Here is a 21,470-nt window from a genome sequence, read left to right as displayed (position 1 = left end):
TACCTTTGAATAGATATTACTACTTAGTATTAATCTACATATAAACAAATAATGACTGTAAATTTTTAACTTAAATTCTTAAGTAGAGGGATGATATTCTAATCCATGTTCTTTCTTCTTCTTTTTTTTTTTTTTTTTTTTTTTGAGACAGGGTCTCACTCTGCTGCCCAGGCTGGAGTACAGTGGCACAGTCGTGGCTCACTGCAGCCTCTGCCTCCTTAGACTCCAGTGATTCTCTGACCTCAGCCTCCCGAGTAGCTGGGACTACTGCTGTGTGTCACCACGCCTGGCTAATTTTTGTATTTTTTGTAGAGACGGGGTTTTGCAGGTTGCACAGGCTAGTCTCGAACTCCTGACATCAAGTGATCCACCCATCTCAGCCTCCCAAAGTGCTGGTATTACAGGTGTGAGCTACCACACCTTGCCTATTTTTCACTTTTTTTTTTTTGAGACGGAGTCTTGCTTTGTCTCCAGGCTGAAGTACAGTGGCATGATCTTGGCTCACTGTAACCTCTGCTTCCCGGGTTCAAGCGATTCTCCTGCCTCAGCCTCCTGAGTAGCTGGGACTACAGGCAGGCGCCACTACACCCAGCTAATTTTTGTATTTTTTTTAGTGGAGACGGGGTTTCACCATGTTGAGCAGGCTGATCTCAAACACCTGACCTCAGGTGATCCACCTGCCTTGGCTTCCCAAAGTGCTGGCAGTGAGCCCCCATGCATTACTTTTTTTCCCGTATATTAGAGATGGCAGTGGTGTGCCCATAGCAGATAAAAATATAAGCATTGGTGAGGGAATTGAATCTCTACATATTATATTGTGGTGTCTACACTGAGCATCAAGAGTAATTTTTTTTCACTGTCTCTAGAATATTTTTTGTATACAAAATGTCATCTTTAAACAGATCTTTAAAAGCCATTCACATCTGTATTCCTCTAAGATGGGGATCAGTGTTATTGCTTTTATCTGCCCTTAGTAATCCTCTTTAAGTATATAAACTATATGCACTTTGTCTGAATGAATTCAACATGTTTTTTTCTCTAGTGATCTAGAACAACTTCGAAAAATCAGACGACGAAGTCCCCATGAAGATACTGAGTCTTTTACTGTATACTTGAGATCAGATGTGGAGGCAAAGTAAGAACATAGTTCTTTCAGAATAAAAGTGCAAGCCAAATTTTGGATTAATAAAAATAGATTTTAGACAGATTCAGAATTTTTTAAATGACTTTTTAAAAACAATATTTTTGTATTTGCAAATTTGTATATTTGTGAGTTACTAATATGTACTCATCAACTAAATATATGTCATAATGTGTAAGAAAATTTGCTGTTGAATTTATTCTAATTGTTTAGATTTCATTTGGAAAAGTTCCTTAAGTTCTTTATATTTCTCTGAAAGCACTTTATGCTTTGTTGTAAGATTCTCACTAGAGAATTTAGATTTAAATGTGATGTCAGTAAGTCATTAAAATTATTCATTGTGGTGACCATGTGTGTATGACAGATCTTTGGAAGTTTGGGGAAGCCCTGAAGCTCTTGCCAGAGAGAAAAAATTGCGTAAGGAAGCAGAAATAGAATACAGAGAAAGTAAGTATATTCAATTTAAAGTCAAGTTAGTTGAAAAGTAACTTGTAGGTGAGAACTGTGCCTGTAAGAACTCTCTAGTGCTAGCATACCTGTTGGCCTAGGCTCTGTTGCTTCCAGCAAATACTAGTTTCCGTTTTGGGATTCAATTATTTCACAAAAACAGGAACTGTGTTTTTGTTTTCTCCCGGATAGCTTTTTGAAGATGATGAGAGGAAGAGAAGCTACAGTTTATCATTTTTATAAGACATATAACTATCAGAACTTATGATCTGATTTGAAGATTATGCTTGTTATAAAAGTGATAGAATAGGAAGTAATTGCTGTATTAGTCTATTTTCACACTGCTACAAAGATACTACCCAAGACTGGGTAGTTTATAAACAAAGGAGATTTAACTGACTCACAGTTCCACATAACTGGAGAGGCCTCAGGAAGCTTACAATCATGGCACTAGGAGAAGCAGGCACATCTTAACATGGTGTCAGGCGAGAGACAGCTTATGTGTAAGAGGAACCGTCAAACACTTATAAAACCATCACATCTCGAGAACTAAGTATCGCAAGAACAGTATGGGGGAGACCGTCCCCATGATCCAGTCACTTCCCACCATGTCCTGTCCTCAGTACGTGGTAATTATGGCTATTATAATTCGAGATGAGACTTGGGTGTGGACACAGAGCCACATCATAGCAATTGCTTTTTTATAGAAAGGTCTATTAACTCAGCTATATTAATTAATTCAGCAGGTATTTATCCAGTACCCACTATGAACAAGAAGCTGTACTTGGTGTTTGAAATGTATATGCAAGTAAGACTCTTAGGAGCCAGGTGTGGTGGCACATGTCTGTAGTCCCAGCTACTTGCCTGTAATCCCAGCTACTCAGGAGGCTGAGGTGGGAGGATCACTTGAGCCCAGGAGTTTGAGACCACCCTGGGCAACAAAGACATAAATGGGATGATACTATACATATTGTTGTACATCTTGCTCTTTATATAGTGGTGTAATCATAACCGTTTTCCATATCTACATATAGAAATCTACCTCATTCTTTTCAGCAGTTGTATAGTACCCCATTATATGGATGTAGCAAGATTTATGTTCTTCAGTTTTTCACTGTTACAAAGAATACATCAATAAATATTCTTATTTTTTTAACATGTTAGATAATTGTGAATATTTACATAGGATTGAGTGTTAGTAGTATAATTTTAGGATCAAATGGCATAGGTATTTAAAAATTTGATAGATCCTAAAGAATTACTCTCTGAAGGAAATATGGTACCAGTTTACATTTACAATCACAGTGTATGAGTGTGACTGTTTTTTCATACCCTTGCCCATGCTGGATATTAACAAGATTTTAACTTTTTTGTGTATTTGATGGGCAATAGATGGTACCTCGTTTAATTTTGAATATCTCTGACTGCTACTGAGGTTGATTATCTTCTATGTGTATTGGTTTTTCTTAGTTCTTCTGTAATAATTTTTATATGTTTTGTTCACTTTTCTATTAGATTGTGTGTCTTTTAAAATTGATTTAAATAAGTTTTTGGTGGATTTTAACCAAAATCTAACCACGTTAGTTTTATTTGTTCTAAATATTTTCTAACAGTCTATCTTGAAATTTGGTTTCGCCTCTTTTTAGTAGGGAAATTTCAAACATATTCGGAAGCGCAGAGAAAAGTATAATAACCTTTTAATGCCCATCATCTGGCTTTACAGCTATCAACACATGGCCAGCCTTGTTTAATGTATATCCCTTTCACTAACCTTCATTCTACTGGATTACTTTGAAACCAGGTCCAGACATTGTATCATTTTATTTATAAATATTCCAGTATATATTAAAAGGTCAGGATGTCTGTTTTAGTCAGTTCATGTGATGGTGTTGTTTGAACTGTTTTAGAAAAGTTAACTATCCATTGCCGGTAGTAAGCTGTCAGTCTTAATAATCCTCTCATTTGCCCTTTAGTTGAAGATCTAGGATGTTCTCGAATAGCTTTAATTCTGACAAAGAAAGTGATTGACCTTCTGTTGATGATTCCTTTCTTGGCAAAATTGAAAATGGCGTGTCTCTTTTCAGCTAATCTAGTCAGGAGGAATAAGGAGTATGTTTGAGATTCTTGTGACCTGGAATATATAATATTAAATCATCTAGATGTTGAATAAGTGTAGTTTTCCTTGTAAAATCCAAGTTTTTTAAATCATTGGTTTGGCATTTTCAAAAGTTTGAAGGAGACAGTGAATCCTAGTATCAAAGGATTTTTGGCATCAGAAAAAGTTGTTGATTATCTTTTTTTTTTTTTTTTTAAGAGATGGGGTCTCACTGTGTTGCCCAGGCTGGAATACAGTGGCTATTCTCAGGTGCAATCATAGTGAATTATAGCCTTGAACTCCTGGGCTCAAGTGATCATCCTGCCTCAGCGTCCTGAGTAGCCAGGACTACAGGTGTGTGCCACCATGCCTAGCTGACTATCTTTATCCACAGATATGCTAAAGAGAACTGCACTTAAATTAACAGAAGTGAAGTATTTAGTTTCAGTGGAAGAAATACATACCGGGGACAGGTAGTCCTGGAAATTCTGATATACTATTCAGTTAATGGTTTCCATTGAGTTTCTTTATAGGTAATATAGGTGCTAATATGGGATACAATCAGATAGGGCATATTCCACTGGGGAATTAGATATTGCCAGTGCAGTTATATAGTTCTTTTACTCTTGGGCACTTATATATGGTAATGTGTCAGGATTAAAGTAGAGATCTATGTGCTAGTATTTATGAAAAATGTATACATATTTTTCTTTGATAATCAGGCCAACTTTATCTGTTAAATGACTAAGAGATTTTATTGAGCATCGTGAGGGTTTCTCAGAACAGTATGATTGCTGTTATTCCCTTTTCTGATTTGATAGAACAATTTATTTTTTAGTGTTTATACTTCTTATCAACGACACTGATTTTTATTAGTATTAGACGAGATCGGGCGCGTTCAGGGTGGTATGGCCGTAGACGATTTTTATTAGTATTAGAAAGGGACTGTACTTGCTTAGGGTTTGAGAAGTTAATAGAGTTTGCCTTGCATGGCTGTTGAAAGCCCTAAGTTTGTTCCTTTTTTTTTTTCCACCTTCTCTTTTGGTTTCTTGATAGTGCATTGCAATTTAGTTTTTCCAACATGAACTGACTGCCAGCTCATTTTAATCTTTCTTACCACCCTATTTTTAACCTAAGGCGCTTTAACCAAAGAGAGCATAACGGTTCCTTCGGCATTCTACATCAGGGTCAGTGTCCACATATTGTTTATTTCTAGCAAGTCTAATTCTAAAATTGCCTGCCAACTCTATGGGGTTTTTTTGTTTATAGTTTTGGATTTTAGTGTAATCAATTTTAATAGAGGATGGCTTCCTAGATAGCTTACAACAACCTATGTCCCTGGCTCTTAATAAATAACTTTTGCTGGTGTTACGGAATCTGTCTTCAGTAGCCAGAGTTGGCAAACTATGGCCCATGAACAAATCTGGTCCACGGCCTGTTTATGTATAGTTTATAAGCCAAGAGTGGTTTTCATATTTTAATGACTGACAAAAAAGCAAAAGAATAACAATATTTTGTGACAGATGAAAATCAAATGAAATTTAAATTTCAGAGTCCACAAATAAAATTTTATTGAGATGTAACCATGATCTTTTATTTACATATTGTCTATGGCTGCCTTTGCATATCAACAGCAGAGTTGAGTAGCTCCAACAGAGACCACATGTGGTGCTCCTGTCCCTTTGCACTGCTGCTCAGTATACTATAATTCAGTAACAGTTATAATTCAATAGTATTTCAAATGTCATAGGAATCCTTGTTCATGACCTCTTTTTTTGTTTTTAGTATGAGTGCATACCTATCTGGTGAGTAAGAAAAGTAGACATCTAGTGTTGTGCTTTTAAGTCACAGTTGAGCATGGATTATTTTTTATTGAATTAGATGGCAAAGTACTGTGTCTACTATGCAGTGACACCATAGCTGAGTTAAAAGAATATAATATATGTTGACATTACCAGATTAATCAATCATGACAGTATTCCTAATTCACAGGAGTGTAATAGTCAGAAAAACTAGAAAATTTAAGATGGAATCTATTACAGCAGAATTTGTTAACAAAAATAGAAAATGAAAATGAGGCTGCAACCAAAGTTGTGATTTCTGAGTGGCTTATTAGTCCAAGCAAAGAAAGTAGTTTTCTAATGGCAGGTAAATTAAGTCCTGTTTAATTTGAGCAGCTGAAGACATATATCCAGTACAGTGGTCTTTAGACAAGACTAGTTGCTTCAAGAGTTGAGGACACTGGGGACAGACATCAGTAGTCAATTAAAAAGCAAGGCAAATGATTTTGAATGATATTCCTTGGCTCTTGATAAGTTGACCTATGTACCAATACTATTTGAGGAGTGAGTGCTGAGTTTGAAGAGACTGAAGAATTACCCTTTGTGAATAGTCTGTGTGGAACAACCACAGGCAAGAATTTTTTTTTTTTGAGACGGAGTCTCGCTGTGTCGCCAGGCTGGAGTGCAGTGGCATGATCTCAGCTCACTGCAACCTCCATCTCCTGGGTTCAAGCGATTCTCCTGCCTCAGCCTCCCGAGTAGCTGGGATTACAGGTGTGTGCCACCATGCCCAGCTAATTTTTTTTTTGCGTTTTTAGTAGAGACGGGGTTTCACCATGTTAGTCAGGATGGTCTCAATCTCCTGACCTTGTGATCCTCCCACCTCGTCCTCTCAAAGTGCTGGGATTACAGGTGTGAGCCACTGCGCCCAACCACACACGAATATTTTCAAAGACGATGTGAAAATACTAATTCAGTAAACCCGATGTGGAATCTGCTAAGATGTCTTAGACAGTGGTGGTAAAAATATGTGTAGAGCAGAAAAAGCCTTAGTTGGACAAATTTATAAAGCTTGTGAAAACATAAGATGATGAAAGCCTTTTCATCGGTAGATACTTCGCAGAAAATATTTGTCATGAGTAGGAACTTTGTGGAAAATACTTAAATCTCTTGTTTGCTATTGAACCAGTAGTATCACCTTTGAACTTGTGGACTTGTATCACCTTTGAACTTGTGAACCACTGAAAGAAATAGAAGCTGATTATCCTGACTTGTCCATCTACACTGCATTTCAATGGTTTAGCAGTTTTATTGCCATTTTTTGAACTCAGGATTGAAAAATTCAAAACAAATTTTTCTGAATAAGAGGACCTACCTGTCAACCACTATTATCAAACACTGAATGGCTTAGAAAATTAGCTTTTGCTGCAGACCTTATGTTTAATGCATTCAATGTAAAATTACAGGGGAAAGCAGTGTTTAAATACAAAACTTACTCTGCTATAAAGTCATTTCAACAGTAGATTCATTGTTTGAATTAAAGTAACGTCAGTCAGCTTTATGTACTTCCCATGCTGTTAGAAGTTTAACAGAAGCACTCAGATCCGCAGTGGCAGTGGCATGTCCTGTCTGCGGAGAGCCAGGCCAGAGACAACTAGCAACGCCTCAGAGAACGCCAGGGTGCGTCCCGAAGCCACCTGCCCTTGCGACTGTGGCAGCTGCTGACCCACCGTTGCCATGACCTGCAGGAAAGCCAAGGAGGAGGGCAGTTGGAAGAAATTCATCTGGAACTCAGAGAAGAAGGAGTTTTGGGGCAGGACTGGTGGCAGTTGGTTTAAGATCCTTCTGTTCTACATAATATGTTATGGCTGCCTGGATGGCATCTTCATCGGAATCATCCAAGTGGTGCTGCTCACCATCAGTGAACTTAAGCCCACATATCAGGACCACATATCAGGACCCCACCAGGATTAACACAGATATCTCAGATCCAGAAGACTGAAACTGCCTTTCATCGTAATGATCCCAAGCACTGTGAGGCATATGTGCTGAACGTAGTTAGGTTCCTGGAAAAGTACAAAGATTCAGCCCAGAAGGATGACTTGATTTTTGAAGATTGTGACAATGTGCCCAGTGAACCCAAAGAACAAGGAGACTTTAATCATGAATGAGGTGAGCGAAAGTTCTGCAGATTCAAGCTTGAGTGGCTGGGAAATTGCTCTAGATTAAATGACGAAACTTACGGCTACAAAACTGTGTGTTGTTATAAAGCTCAAGCAAGTTCTAGGCTTTAAACCTAAGCCTCCCGAGAGTGAGTCCTTGGGGAGTTACCCAGTGATGAAGTATAATGAGTATGTCTTTCCTGTTCAGTGCACTGGCTAGTGAGATGAAGATAAGGATAAAGATGGAAATGTGGAGTATTTTGGACTGGACACCTACCTTGGTTTTCCTCTGCAGAATTATCTCTGCTATGGCAAACTCCTGCAGCCCAAATACCTGCATCCCCTCCTTGCTGTACAGTTCACCAACCTTACCATGGACACTGAAATTTGCATAGAGTGTAAAGTATATGGTGAGAACATTGGGCACAGTGAGAAAGATGGTTTTCAGGGATCCCTTGATGTAAAAATTGAAGTTAAGAGCTGATCACAAGCACAAATCTTTCCCACTAGCCATTTAATAAGTTTAAAAAAAGATGCAAAAACCTGTTAGTCTTGAACAAACTGTCATACGTATGGGACCTACACTTAAAGCATAATCTATGTGCTTACACTTGCTTTCTGCATTTAATTGGTTAGAATGTAGTTACTGTAAACTAAAGTATAGCAATAGCAACAAAATATTCTACTGTAAGTGACAAGAAAAATTGAGCCTTGAGAGGTGCTAATTTTTTCTGTAAATTATGATTCCATAAGTGACTTGTAAGGAGTGTTTCTGGCCTCTAAGTATTGCCTCCTGTATTTTATTTAGTGTACAGTACTATAGGTGCATACTCTGGTCGTTTTTCAACCCATGTTTTATCATATCTGTTTTGTAATTTATGTGAGCAGGGTTTGCTGTCCAAGGTATAAATATTCAATAGGAATAAAACTGGCATGGTTTATTTATTTATTTATTTTTGCTCTTTCAAAGATAATGGCCCATCAATGAGCATTTTAAAAAAATATATCAATGTGTTTTAATCTATTATGGTTATCACTCTTTTTTTAAATTATACTTTACATTCTAGGGTACATGTGCACAATGTGCAGGTTTGTTACATATGTATATATGTGCCATGTTGTTGTGCTGCACCCGTCAACTGGTCATTTACATTAGGTATATCCCCCAATGCCATCCCTTCCCCCTCCTCCCACCCCACAACAGGCCTCAGTGTGTCATGTTCCCCTTCCTGTGTCCAAGTGTTCTCATTGTTCAGTTCCCACCTATGAGTGAGAACATGTGGTATTTGGTTTTCTGTCCTTGCGATAGTTTGCTGAGAATGATGGTTTCTAGTTTCATCCATGTCCCTACAAAGGACATGAACTCATCCTTTTTTATGGCTACATAGTATTCCATGGTGTATATGTGCCACATTTTCTTAATCCAGTCTATCATTGATGGACATGTGGGTTGGTTCCAAGTCTTTGCTATTGTGAATAGTGCTGCAACAAACATACTCGTGCTTTGTCTTTATAGAAGCATGATTTATAATCCTTTGGGTATATGTCCAGTAATGGGATGGCTGGGTCAAATGGTATTTCTAGTTCTAGATCCTTGAGGAATCACCACACTGTCTTCCACAATGGTTGAACTAGTTTGCAGTCCCACCAACAGTGTAAAAGTGTTCCTATTTCTCCACATCCTCTCCAGCATCTGCTGTTTCCTAACTTTTTAATGATCGCCATTCTAACTGGTGTGAGATGGTATCTCTCATTGTGGTTTTGATTTGCATTTCTCTGATGGCCAGTGATGATGAGCATTTTTTCATGTGTACGTTGGCTGCATAAATGTCTTCTTTTGAGAATAGTGTGTTCATATCCTTTGCCCACTTTTGATGGGGTTGTTTGATTTTTTTTTTGTAGATTTGTTTGAATTCTTTGTAGGTTCTGGATATTAGCCCTTTGTCAGATGGGTAGAATGGGTAGATTGCAAAAATTTTCTCCCATTCTGTAGGTTGCCTGTTCACTCTGATGGTAGTTTCTTTTGCTGTGCAGAAGCTGTTTAGTTTAATTAGATCCCATTTGTCAATTCTGGCTTTTGTTCCCATTGCTTTTGGTGTTCTAGTCATGAAGTCCTTGCCCATGCCTATGTCCTGAATGGTATTGCCTAGGTTTCTTCTAGGGTTTTTATGGTTTTAGGCCTAACATTTAAGTCTCTAATCCATCTTGAATTAATTTTTGTATAAGGTGTAAGGAAGGGATCCAGTGTCAGCTTTCTACATATGGCTAGCTAGTTTTCCCGGCACCATTTATTAAATAGGGAATCCTTTCCCATTTCTTGTGTTTGTCAGGTTTATCAAAGATCAGATGGTTTTAGATGTGTAGTATTATTTCTGAGGGCTCTGTTCTGTTCCATTGGTCTATATCTCTGTTTTGGTACCAGTACCATGCTGTTTTGGTTACTGTAGCCTTGTAGTTAGTTTGAAGTCAGGTAGGGGGATGCCTCTAGCTTTGTTCTTTTGGCTTAGGATTGTCTTGGCAATGCGGGCTCTTTTTTGGTTCCATATGAAATTTAAAGTAGTTTTTTCCAATTCTGTGAAGAAAGTCATTGGTAGTTTGATGGGGATGGCAGTGAATCTATAAATTAACTTGGGCAGTATGGCCGTTTTCACAATATTGATTCTTCCTATCCATGAGCATGGAATATTCTTCCATTTGTTTGTGTCCTCTTTTATCTTGTTGAACAGTGTTTTTTAGTTCTCCTTGAAGAGGTCCTTCACATCCCTTGTAAGTTGGATTCCTAGGTATTTTATTCTCTTTGAAGCAATTGTAAATGGGAGTTCACTCATGATTTGGCTCTCTGTCTGTTATTGGTATATAGGAACACTTGTGATTTTTGCACATTGATTTTTCTATCCTGAGACTTTGTTGAAGTTGCTTATTAGCTTAAGGAGATTTTGGGCTGAGACGATGGGGTTTTCTGAATATAGAATCATGTCATCTGCAAACAGAGACAATTTGATTTCCTCTTTTCCTAATTGAATACCCTTTATTTCTTTCTCTTGCCTGATTGCCCTGGCTTGAACTTCCAACACTATGTTGAATAGGAGTGGTGAGAGACAGAAAACTGTCTTCTGCCAGTTTTCAAAGGGAATGCTTCCAGTTTTTGCCCAGTCAGTATGATTGGCTGTGGGTTTGTCATAAATAGCTCTTATTATTTTTAGATACGTCCCATCAATACCTAGTTTATTGAGAGTTTTTAGCATGAAGGACTGTCAGATTTTATCGAAGGCCTTTTCTGCATCTATTGAGATAATCATGTGGGTTTTTGTTTTTTTGTTTTTTGTTTTTTTTTGAGACAGAGTCTCGCTCTGCTGCCCAGGCTGGAGTGTGTGCCCGGATCTCAGCTCACTGCAAGCTCTGCCTCCCGGGTTTACGCTGTTCTCCTGCCTCAGCCTTCCGAGTAGCTGGGACTACAGGCGCCCGCCACCTCACCCGGCTAGTTTTTTTGTATTTTTTAGTAGAGATGGGGTTTCACCGTGTTAGCCAGGATGGTCTTGATCTCTTGACCTCGTTATCCACCCGCCTCGGCCTCCCAAAGTGCTGGGATTACAGGCTTGAGCCACCGCGCCTGGCCAATCATGGGGTTTTTGTCTTTGGTTCTGTTTATATGATGGATTACATTTATTGATTTGCTTATGTTGAACCAGCCTTGAAGCCAACTTAATCATGGTGGATAAGCTTTTTGATGTGCTGCTGAATTCAGTTTGCCAGTATTTTATGGAGGATTTTTGCATCGATGTTCATCAGGGATATTGGTCTAGAATTCTCTTTTTTTGTTGTGTCTCTGCCAGGCTTTGATACCAGGATGATGTTGGCCTCATAAAGTGAATTAGGGAGGATTCCCTCTTTTCCTATTGATTGGAATAGTTTCAGAAGGAATGATACCAGCTTCTCTTTGTATCTCTGGTAGAATTCGACTGTGAATCCATGGGGTCCTGGACTGTTTTTGGTTGGTAGGCTATTAATTATTGCCTCAATTTCAGAGCCTGTTACTGGTCTATTCAGGGATTCAACTTCTTCCTGGTTTAGTTTTGGGAGGGTGTATGTGTCCAGGAATTTATCCGTTTCTTCTAGATTTTCTAGTTTATTTGCATAAAGGTGTTTATAGCATTCTCTGATGGTAGGTAGTTTGTATTTCTGTGGGTTCAGTGGTGATATCCCCTTTATCATTTTTTATTGCATCTATTTGATTCTTCTCTCTTTTCTTCTTTATTAGTCTTGCTAGCGGTCTATCCATTTTGTTGATGTTTTCAAAAAACAGCTCCTGGATTCATTGATTTTTTGAAGGGTTATTTGTGTCTCTATCTCCTTCAGTTCTGCTCTGACCTTAGTTATTTCTTGTCTTCTGCTATCTTTTGAATGTGTTTGCTCTTACTTCTCTAGTTCTTTTAATTGTGATGTTAGGGTGTCCATTTTAGATCTTTCCTGCTTTCTCTCGTGGGCGTTTAGTGCTTAAAATTTCCCTCTACACACTGCTTTAAATGTGTCCCAGAGATTCTGTATCTTTGTTCTCATTGGTTTCAAAGAACATCTTTATTTCTGCCTTCATTTCGTTATGTACCCAGTAATCATTCAGGAGCAGGTTGTTTAGTTTCCATGTAGTTGAGCGGTTTTGATTGAGTTTCTTAATCCTGAGTTCTAGTTTAATTGCACTGTGGTCTGAGAGACAGTTTGTTACAGTTTCTGTTCTTGTACATTTGCTGAGGAGTGCTTTACTTCCAGCTATGTGGTCAATTTTGGAATAAGTGTGATGTGGTGCTGAGAAGAATGTATATTCTGTTGATTTGGGGTGGAGAGTTCTGTACATGGCTATTAGGTCTGCTTGCTGCAGAGATGAGTTCAATTCCTGGATATCCTTGTTAACTTTCTGTCTCATTGATCTGTCTAATGTTGACAGTGGGGTGTTGAAGTCTCCCATTATTATTGTATGGGAGTCTAAGTCTCTTTGTAAGTCTCTAAGGACTTGCTTTATGAATCTGGGTGCTCCTGTATTGGGTGCATATATATTTAGCATAGTTAGCTCTTCCTGTTGAATTGATCCCTTTACCATTATGTAATGGCCTTCTTTGTCTCTTTTGATCTTTGATGGTTTAAAGTCTGTTTTATCAGAGACTAGGATTGCAACCCCTGCTTTTTTTTGTTCTCCATTTGCTTGGTAGATCTTCCTCCATCCCTTTATTTTGAGCCTATGTGTGTCTCTGCGTGTGAGATGGGTCTCCTGAATACAGCACACTGATGGGTCATGACTCTTTATCCAATTTGCCAGTCTGTGTCTTTTAATTGGAGCCCAATTATTTAATTTAGCCCATTTACATTTAAGGTTAATATTGTCATATGTGAATTAGATCCTGTCATTATGATGTTAGCTAGTTATTTTGCTCGTTATTTGATGCAGTTTCTTCCTAGTATTGATGGTCTTTACAATTTGGCATGTTTTTGCAGTGGCTGGTACTAGTTGTTCCTTTCCATGTTTAGTACTTCCTTCAGGAGCTCTTGTAAGGCAGGCCTGGTGGTGACAGAATCTCTCAGTATTTGTTTGTCTGTAAAGGATTTTATTTCTCCTTCATTTATGAAGCTTACTTTGTCTGGATATGAAATTCTGGATTGAAAATTCTTTTCTTTAAGAATATTGAATATTGGCCCTCATTCTTTTCTGACTTGTAGAGTTTCTGCTGAGAGATCTGCTGTTAGGCTTCCCTTTGTGGATAACCTGACCTTTCTCTCTGACTGCCCTTAACATTTTTTCCTTCATTTCAACTTTGGTGAATCTGACAATTACGTGTCTTGGAGTTGCTCTTCTCGAGGAGTATCTTTGTGGCGTTCTCTGTATTTCCTGAATTTGAATGTTGACCTGCCTTGCTAGGTTGGGGAAGTTCTCCTGGATAATATTCTGAAGAGTGTTTTCCAGCTTGGTTCCATTCTCCTCATCACTTTCAGGTACACCAATCAGACGTAGATTTGGTCTTTTCAAATAATCCCATATTTCTTAGAGGCTTTGTTCGTTTCTTTTTACTCTTTTTTCTCTCAGCTTCTCACTTCATTTCATTCATTTGATCTTCAAATCACTGATACCCTTTCTTCCACTTGATCAAATTGGCTGCTGAAGCTTGTGCATGTGTCACATAATTCTCGGGCTATGGTTTTCAGCTCCATCAGGTCATTTAAGGACTTCTCTACACTGTTTATTACAGTTAGCCATTTGTCTAATCTTTTTCAAGGTTTTTAGCTTCTTTGTGATGGGTTCGAACATCCTCTTTTAGCTTGAGAAGTTTGTTATTACTGATCATCTGAAGCCTCCTTCTCTCAACTTGTTAAAATCATTCTCCATCCAGCTTTGTTCCATTGCTGGTGAGGAGCTGTGTTCCTTTGGAGGAGAAGAGGCACTCTGATTGTTAGAATTTTCAGCTTTTCTGCTCTGGTTTTTCCCCATCTTTGTGGTTTTATCAACCTTTGGTCTTCGATGATGGTGACGTACAGATGGGGTTTTGGTGTGGATGTCCTTTCTGTTTCTTAGTTTTCCTTCTAACAGGACACTTAGCTGCAGGTCTGTTGGAGTTTGCTGGAGGTCCACTCCAGACCCTGTTTGCCTGGGTATCAGCAGCGGAGGCTGCAGAATAGCAAATATTGCAGATTGGCAGATATTGCTGCCTGATCCTTCCTCTAGAAACTTCATTTCAGAGGGCACTTGGCTGTATGAGGTGTCAGTCGGCCCCTACTGGGAGGTGTCTCCCAGTTAGGCTAGTAGGGGATCAGGGACCCTCTTGAGGAGGCATTTTCTCTGCTCTCAGATCTCCACCTGCGTGCTGGGAGAACCACTACTGTCTTCAAAGCTGTCCCACAGGGATGTTTAAGTCTGCAGAAGTTTCTGCTGCCTTTTGTTCAGCTATGCTCTGCCCCCAGAAGCGGAGTCTACAGAGGCAGGCAGGCCTCCCTGAGCTGGGGTGGGCTCCACCCAGTTCGAGCTTCCTGGTGGCTTTGTTTACCTACTCAAGCCTCAGCAATGGCGGATGCCCCTCCCCCAGCCTCGCCGCCTTGCAGTTTTATCTCAGATTGCTGTGCTAGCAGTGAGTCAGGCTCTGTGGGTGTGGGACCCTCTGAGCCAGGGGTGGGATATAATCTCCTGGTGTTCTGTTTGCTAAGGCTGTTGGAAAAGCGCAGTATTAGGGTGAGAGTGTCCCGATTTTCCAGGCACTGTCCGTCATGGCTTCCCTCTGCTAGGAAAGGGAATTCCCGGACCCCTTGTGCTTCCCAGGTAAGGCAATGCCCCACCCTGGTCCGTGGGCTGCACCCACTGTCTGAGAAGCCCCAGTGAGATGAACCAGGTACCTCAGTTGGAAATGCAGAAATCACCTGTCTTCTGTGTCACTCATGCTGCCAGCTGCAGACTGGAGTTGTTCCTATTTGGCCATCTTGAAACCTACTCAATGAGCATTTTTAACATACTCTAGTCTTCTCCTGTGGCGTTAGGTCTTACTTTATTATTATTTTTTCTCTTGGGATTGGGATGGGGGTTTGTCATGGGGGAACTGCCCTTTAAATTTTAAGTGACACTACAGAAAAACACAAAAAGGTGATGAGTTGTGTTGTGCTTGTTTTGAATGCTGTCTTGACATCTCTTCCTTTGTCCTCTAGTATGTTCTAAAGCTTTGTCTGAGATCTGAATTTGCCCATCACTTTGGCTAGTAACAGGCCTAATTAATTCACTTTGTACATTTTGTTTTACTTTCCTTTCTTCCTTTCTGGAGGCATCACATGCTGATGGTGTGTCTTTATGAATGTTTTAACCATTTTCATGGTGGAAGAATTTTATATTTATGCAGTTGTACAGTTTTATTTTTTTCTGCAAAAAAAATGTAGTGTATGAAATAAACCAGAGTCGCTTATTTGAAAATAAATCTTTATTTTGAACTTTATAGACAGCAGTGCAGCACCCCATAGACTAGTGTTAAATGTTTTCTACCATGCAAAATCCATGTTCTAATAATTGCCAGGAGTACAGTGCTCTTGTGGATCATGTATTCAGTCAGATTAAAACAATGGACAGTAAAAGAATGAACACATAAAAAAATAATAGAAGACATCTGCAGCAGATATGTTTTCCAAGCCCAACCAGAAGTGTTTTTCAGATTTCCATGCAAGTGCAGAGGAAATTTGCATATTTCAAAATCTGTTGAATTGTGCAGTTTAGCAGCTTTCTCCTAACTTCAATTGGCAGTGATTAGTCCTCAATGTAACAAGATGCTAAAAGGCAAATATCAACAAGAATTTCATATAATTCTATAAATGCTTTCAAAGCTGTGAATATAGTTATTTAAAATCACGTTTATAGATTTATGTCAGTATTTGGCAGTACTTACCTATAAGATTTTCAAGATGAAATAGTAAAATATCAGATCATCATCAATAGATGAATATTTGCAATTAATTTTGATGATAAGGAATACTAACTGAATTCCAATTAAGTGAAATATTTTTTCCTATCTCCCCAAAAAGTATTCTGTTCTTCTGATTAGTAGACCTGTGTTACAAAGAATTGCATTCACATATTTTTATTATATTTTAAATTTTGTCAATAAATTTCATGGAAATTTGTAGTTATTTCTTATTATACCTTTATCATATCCTTTATATTATCTCTCGGCCTCCAAAGCATAAAATATTTGCTACCTAGCTATATTAGTCAGTTCTTGCATTGGTGTAAAGAAGTACCTGAGGCTGGTTATAAAGAAAAGAGGTTTAATTAGCTCAGAGTTCTGCAGGCTGTATAGGAAGCATAGAAGCTTCTGGGGAGCCTCAGGAAGCTTCCAATCTTGGTGGAAGGCAAAGAGGGAACAGGTATCTTACATAGCAGGAGCAAGAGAGAGATGGGGGAGTGCCTCACACTTTTAAATGACTAAATCTCATGAGAATGAACTCACCTGTCATGAGGACAGTACCAAGAGGGATACTGCTAAATCATTCATGAGAATTCACCCCCATGACCCAGTTATCCCCCTACCAGGCTCCCCCTCCAACAATTGGATTTCAATTTGACATGAGATTTGGATGGGGACACAGGTCCAAACCATGTCACTAGTCCTCTTGGAAAAAAAGTTTGCCAACCCTATTTCAATGGTTTCATTAGGATTCCACCCCATTTTATTTATTTTTGTTACTAGTAACCTGATAAGAAATTATGAAACTGGAAGGATATGAAACGAGAAGCCTTGGAGTATAAATATTTAGGAGGACTCTAAACTATTTGATTATCTCAGTTCTGCACGGGACCAAGGCTTAGAAATGACAATATTTCCTTTTTCAGATGAGTTGGCAAAATTTCAGAGTGGAAATTGTGAGACAATTATGGTCAATAACCCAGGAAGAAAAGGGATGGAGAGAGTTTCTTGAGAGTACAGGAGTTCATTACCAAGAGGGGAGCAGCGGTATAGGAAGAGAGAAGAGGGAGAAGAAAACATGCAAGGAATAGAACAAAGTAGCAGTGGTCAAACTGTCCTAATGTTGATCAATGGAAGCGCCTCAGTTGGCTCCTAAGTCCCTTTGTTATAACTCTAGTATCATGGCATCCTTACTTTTAGGAATAATATGTTTCAGACTCATATTGTACGTTTCCTATCCTGGGGTGGTAATCAACTATTTCTAAAATGAGCCACTTTTACTGGAAAATAAAATCAAGTTAAAGTAATTATTTAATTGATTTATTCTATGTCTCTACACACATAAAGAATAAAGTGTAGTTTCAAATAACAGTATTAATATTAACAATGTAATTTAAGATTTCTTTGCTTTTCTTTGTATCTTTAGTATATATATCCCACTAGAGATTCATACTTCAATTTCTGTGTTATAAAGTCACTTAAAATTTTTCTATATAGAAATACCATCAATAGATATACAGTTAGGCTCATTTGTTTCATTTTGCTTCTGATTTTTAAACATAATTTTGTTTTTATTTTATAATTGCCTAAAAATTTACATGATTTCTTAGTCAAACCTACAGAACAGATATTTCAGAGGACTCTAGCTTCCATCTCTGTCCTTTCCACTCTAAGTCCTCTCTCTTGTATAAGTAACTGTTCTAAAAATTAGTTTTTGGTGTTTTTTTTTTTTTAGTACTTAAAATATAAGAAAATAAAGCCAGGCTCCATGGCTCATGCCTATAATCCCAGGACTTTGGGAGGCTGAAGTCGGAGGATCACTTCAGACCAGGAGTTTTTGAGACCAGCCTGGGCAACATTAGCGAGACCCTTTTCCCTACCCAAAATTTAAAAATAAAAATAATATTTAAAAAGAAAATAAACATACACATTTGTATTAAACTCCATACCCTTCATAAATAAGGCATACTATACATACTTTCTGTTCTTGCTTTTTTTTTTTTTGAGATGGAGTCTCGCTCTGTGGCCCAGGCTGGAGTGCAGTGGCGCGATCTTGGCTCACTGCAACCTCCACCTCCCGGGTTCAAACAATTCTCCTGCCTCAGCCTCCTGAGTAGCTGGGACTACAGGTGCATGCCACCATGCTTGTCTAATTTTTTGTATTTTTAGTAGAGACGGGGTTTCACCATGTTAGCCAGGATAGTCTTGATCTCCTGACCTTGTGATCCGCCTGCCTTGGCCTCCCAAAGTGCTGGGATTACAGACATGAGCCACCACGCTGAGCTGCTCTTGCTTATTTTACTTAACTCCGTCCTGAGGACTATGCCATAGCAGTAAATAAAGACATTTCTTTATTTTGTAATACTCTATTTTTTGATATACCGTAATGTATTCAGTCATTCCCCCATAGGATGTTTCTCATCTTTTGCTATTAAAATGATACCATGAGTAGCCTTGTAAATAAAAGTTAAAGGAATTTTTTGTAATACAAAAATTTGAGAAAACACATTAATAGAAAAACACTCTCTTATATTTTTCAACTTTGAGGTAAAAATGAAGGACTTTTGTTTTTATATCAGGCTTAATTAACTTTTTTAAAGGTAATATTGAGAAAAGAATCTTTCCAAACTGCCTTTATCTCATTGCAAATCCAGATTCTCCTGCCTCCTTTTTTATTGTGGTAAAAAACACATAGCCCAAAATTTACCCTTTTAACTATTTGCAAAGGTACAGTTCATAAGTGTGTAAGTGTATTCACATTGTTGTGAAACAGATCTTCAGAGGTTTTTCATATTGCAAAACTGAAGCACTATACCCATTAAATAACTACCTCCCGTTTCCCTGCCTCCCCCCAGTCCCTGGCAACCACCATTCTGCTTTTTGTTTCTATTAACTTGAATACTTTAGATACCTCATATAAGTGGAATCATACAGCGTTTGTCCTTTTGAGATGGGCTTATTTCACTTAGCGTAGTGTCCTCAAGGTTTATCCACGTTGTTGCATGTGACAGGATTTCCTTCCTTTTTCAAGGCTAAATAATACTCCATCATCATATGTTTATACCACATTTTGTTTATCCATTCATTCATCCATCCGTGGACATTTGGATTGCTTCACCTCTTGACTACTATTGTGACTACTGCTGCTATGAACATGGGCATGTGAATAGCTTTTTGAGGCCCCAACTTTCTATTCTTTTGGACGTATGTCCAGAAGTAGGATTGCTGGATTATATGGTAATTCTGTGTTAAAATTTTTTTTAGGAACCTTCATATTTTTTTCTGTACCAATTGCACCATTTTACATTCCCGCCATCAGTGCCCAAAGGTTCCAGTTTTGACACATTGCCAATACTTGTTATTTTCTGTTTCTTGTTTTTTTAATAGTAGCCATCCTAATGGATGTGAGGTGATATCTCATTGTGGTTTTCATATGTATTTCTCTGATGATTAGTGATGTTAAGCATCTTTCCATATGCTTGTTGGTGGTTTCTATATAATCTTTGGAGAAATGTCTATTGAAATCCTCTCCCTATTTTTAAATCAGGTTACAAATCCAAATTTTTTATAACTTAATATTTTTGCTGTTAGCTTGTACAGCATATTTAACATAGTCCTAAAGAGAATATCATGTTAATCTAAACTGTGACTAGTAAGAATATCTGTGACCTAAATTTATTTTGTTATTCTTACAGGGCTATTTAGAAACCAAAAAATATTAAGAGAGTACAGAGATTTCTTGGGAAATACCAAGGTAAGGATAGCTTTGTAATAATGTGTATGTGTGCGTTGTACCTCAAAATTCTAATATCAGTCCATTGTAAAATTCTAGCCTGTCTGTGATCTCAGTCTAAGAGTTTCTTGAGTACATTGTAGTTCACTGAATTATAGTCTATTCATTCATTTCTGATTTTCCTTTTTTTTTTGAGATGGAGTTTCGCTTTTGTTGCCCAGGCTGGAGTACAGTGGCGCAATCTCGGCTCACTGCAATCTCTGCCTCCCAGGTTTGAACGATTCTCCTGCCTCAGCCTCCCGAGTAGCTGGGACCACAGGCACACCACCATGCCCAGCTAATTTTTGTATTTTTAGTAGAGACAGGGTTTCACCATGTTGGCTAGGCTGGTCTTGAACTCCTGACCTCAGGTGATCCACCTGCCTCGGCCTCCCAAAGTGTTGGGATTACAGGGATGAACCACCGCACCCAGCCTGATTTTCTTGAAGTTTAAAACATTCGTATGTAAGTTTTCTTTAAAGTCATGACCATGTTATGAACCTTAAGCATGTAGATATAAATGAGGAAGAAGACTTTATTTTCTTAGGTTTTAATGAGATTTATATCTGTCATACACACTCTTAATTTTCTTTAGCCTCTCTCTTTCTGCTCCTGACTCTGGTTCAGCATTCAGACTGCCAACTCTGTGCTTGTATCCAAGAAGGTTAGCCCTTGGAGAAGAAAATTACCCAGCCAGTGTGATTGTTCTTTCTTCATTATATGACTATACAGAATCAACGGATATTCAATATTATTTGGCAGTCTTACTAAACTTCCAGAGTATGTTTACCTTCCCACTTTTTGAAATAGCTATTGCGTATCTTTTTCTTCCCAACAGCCTCACTCTTTACTCTTCAGCTCTTGCCCTTGCTTCATATTTTATTGAAAAAATAGGTGTAATTTCATAAAAGTACCTGATCTTTTCCATCACCTCATCTTTTCATCACCAAATTTACTAACTCATCTACACATGTGACAAAATACTCTGCTTTCCTTCCTACTAGAAGAAAATTAATATTGGGACACATATAGAAAGTTTGCCTTTACTGTTCTACCTCTTATTTTCTCCTGAACCTAATCCAATTGGGCTTTCAACTCCACCACTCCACTGAAATGATTTACCAAAGTCCCCAACACCTTTAAGATGCCAAGCAGTCTATGGCCAAGTTGACTTTCCATTTAAACTTGACTAGGAAGGATCTCCTATCAAGAAGTTAATGTCATATTTGGATAAAAAGCTACCTATGCACATGTTCTTCTCTCTAGTGGCATTTGAGACATTGCACCCCTTTTGCAAAGTTTAGACATTGGCAGTGATGATAATTTTAGCCAAATCTTATTTGATATGCTTTCCTTTTCCATTTATTATCTTCAAGACCTCTTAATTTCCATTTCCCCTTTGATCCCTGCATTTCTGGCACCCCAGTGCTGCCCTGAAGATGTGAACTCTCCTCTGGTAGAGCCTTCATATGTCTTGTGAGCCAGCATTTTCACTCTCATGCCTAAAGGGCTACTGCCATTGCCTCTTGTGCTGGGATAACTTATGCTGGTGAGACCTGCCTCCTGGGAAGATTCACTCCTCGCCTTCACATCTGTTTCACATGGAGAATCATCCTCACCAGATTTTCTAATAGTAGCGGTTGACTTATGAAATC

At 38.4% G+C, this 21,470-nt stretch overlaps 1 protein-coding gene and 1 pseudogene across 2 annotated transcripts in view; both read left to right on the top strand.

The window, feature by feature from the left end:
• Window positions 1–21,470, top strand: part of SLC30A9 (solute carrier family 30 member 9) — a 107,566-nt gene that overhangs the window by 34,045 nt on the left and 52,051 nt on the right. For both annotated transcript variants that reach the window (XM_017958663.3, XM_003898625.5), the window contains exons 5-7: window positions 1,043–1,135; window positions 1,506–1,588; window positions 19,739–19,797. In XM_017958663.3, coding sequence (XP_017814152.1) covers window positions 1,043–1,135; window positions 1,506–1,588; window positions 19,739–19,797 — 235 coding nt within the window. The remainder of the gene's footprint in view (window positions 1–1,042; window positions 1,136–1,505; window positions 1,589–19,738; window positions 19,798–21,470) is intronic.
• LOC110743257 lies at window positions 6,716–8,554 on the top strand (annotated as a pseudogene).

Source organism: Papio anubis, chromosome 3 (assembly GCF_008728515.1).
Source record: "Papio anubis isolate 15944 chromosome 3, Panubis1.0, whole genome shotgun sequence".
Taxonomy (NCBI): domain Eukaryota; kingdom Metazoa; phylum Chordata; class Mammalia; order Primates; family Cercopithecidae; genus Papio; species Papio anubis.
Note: the sequence above shows the minus strand (reverse complement) of the source record. Positions and strands in the feature narration are given on the sequence as shown.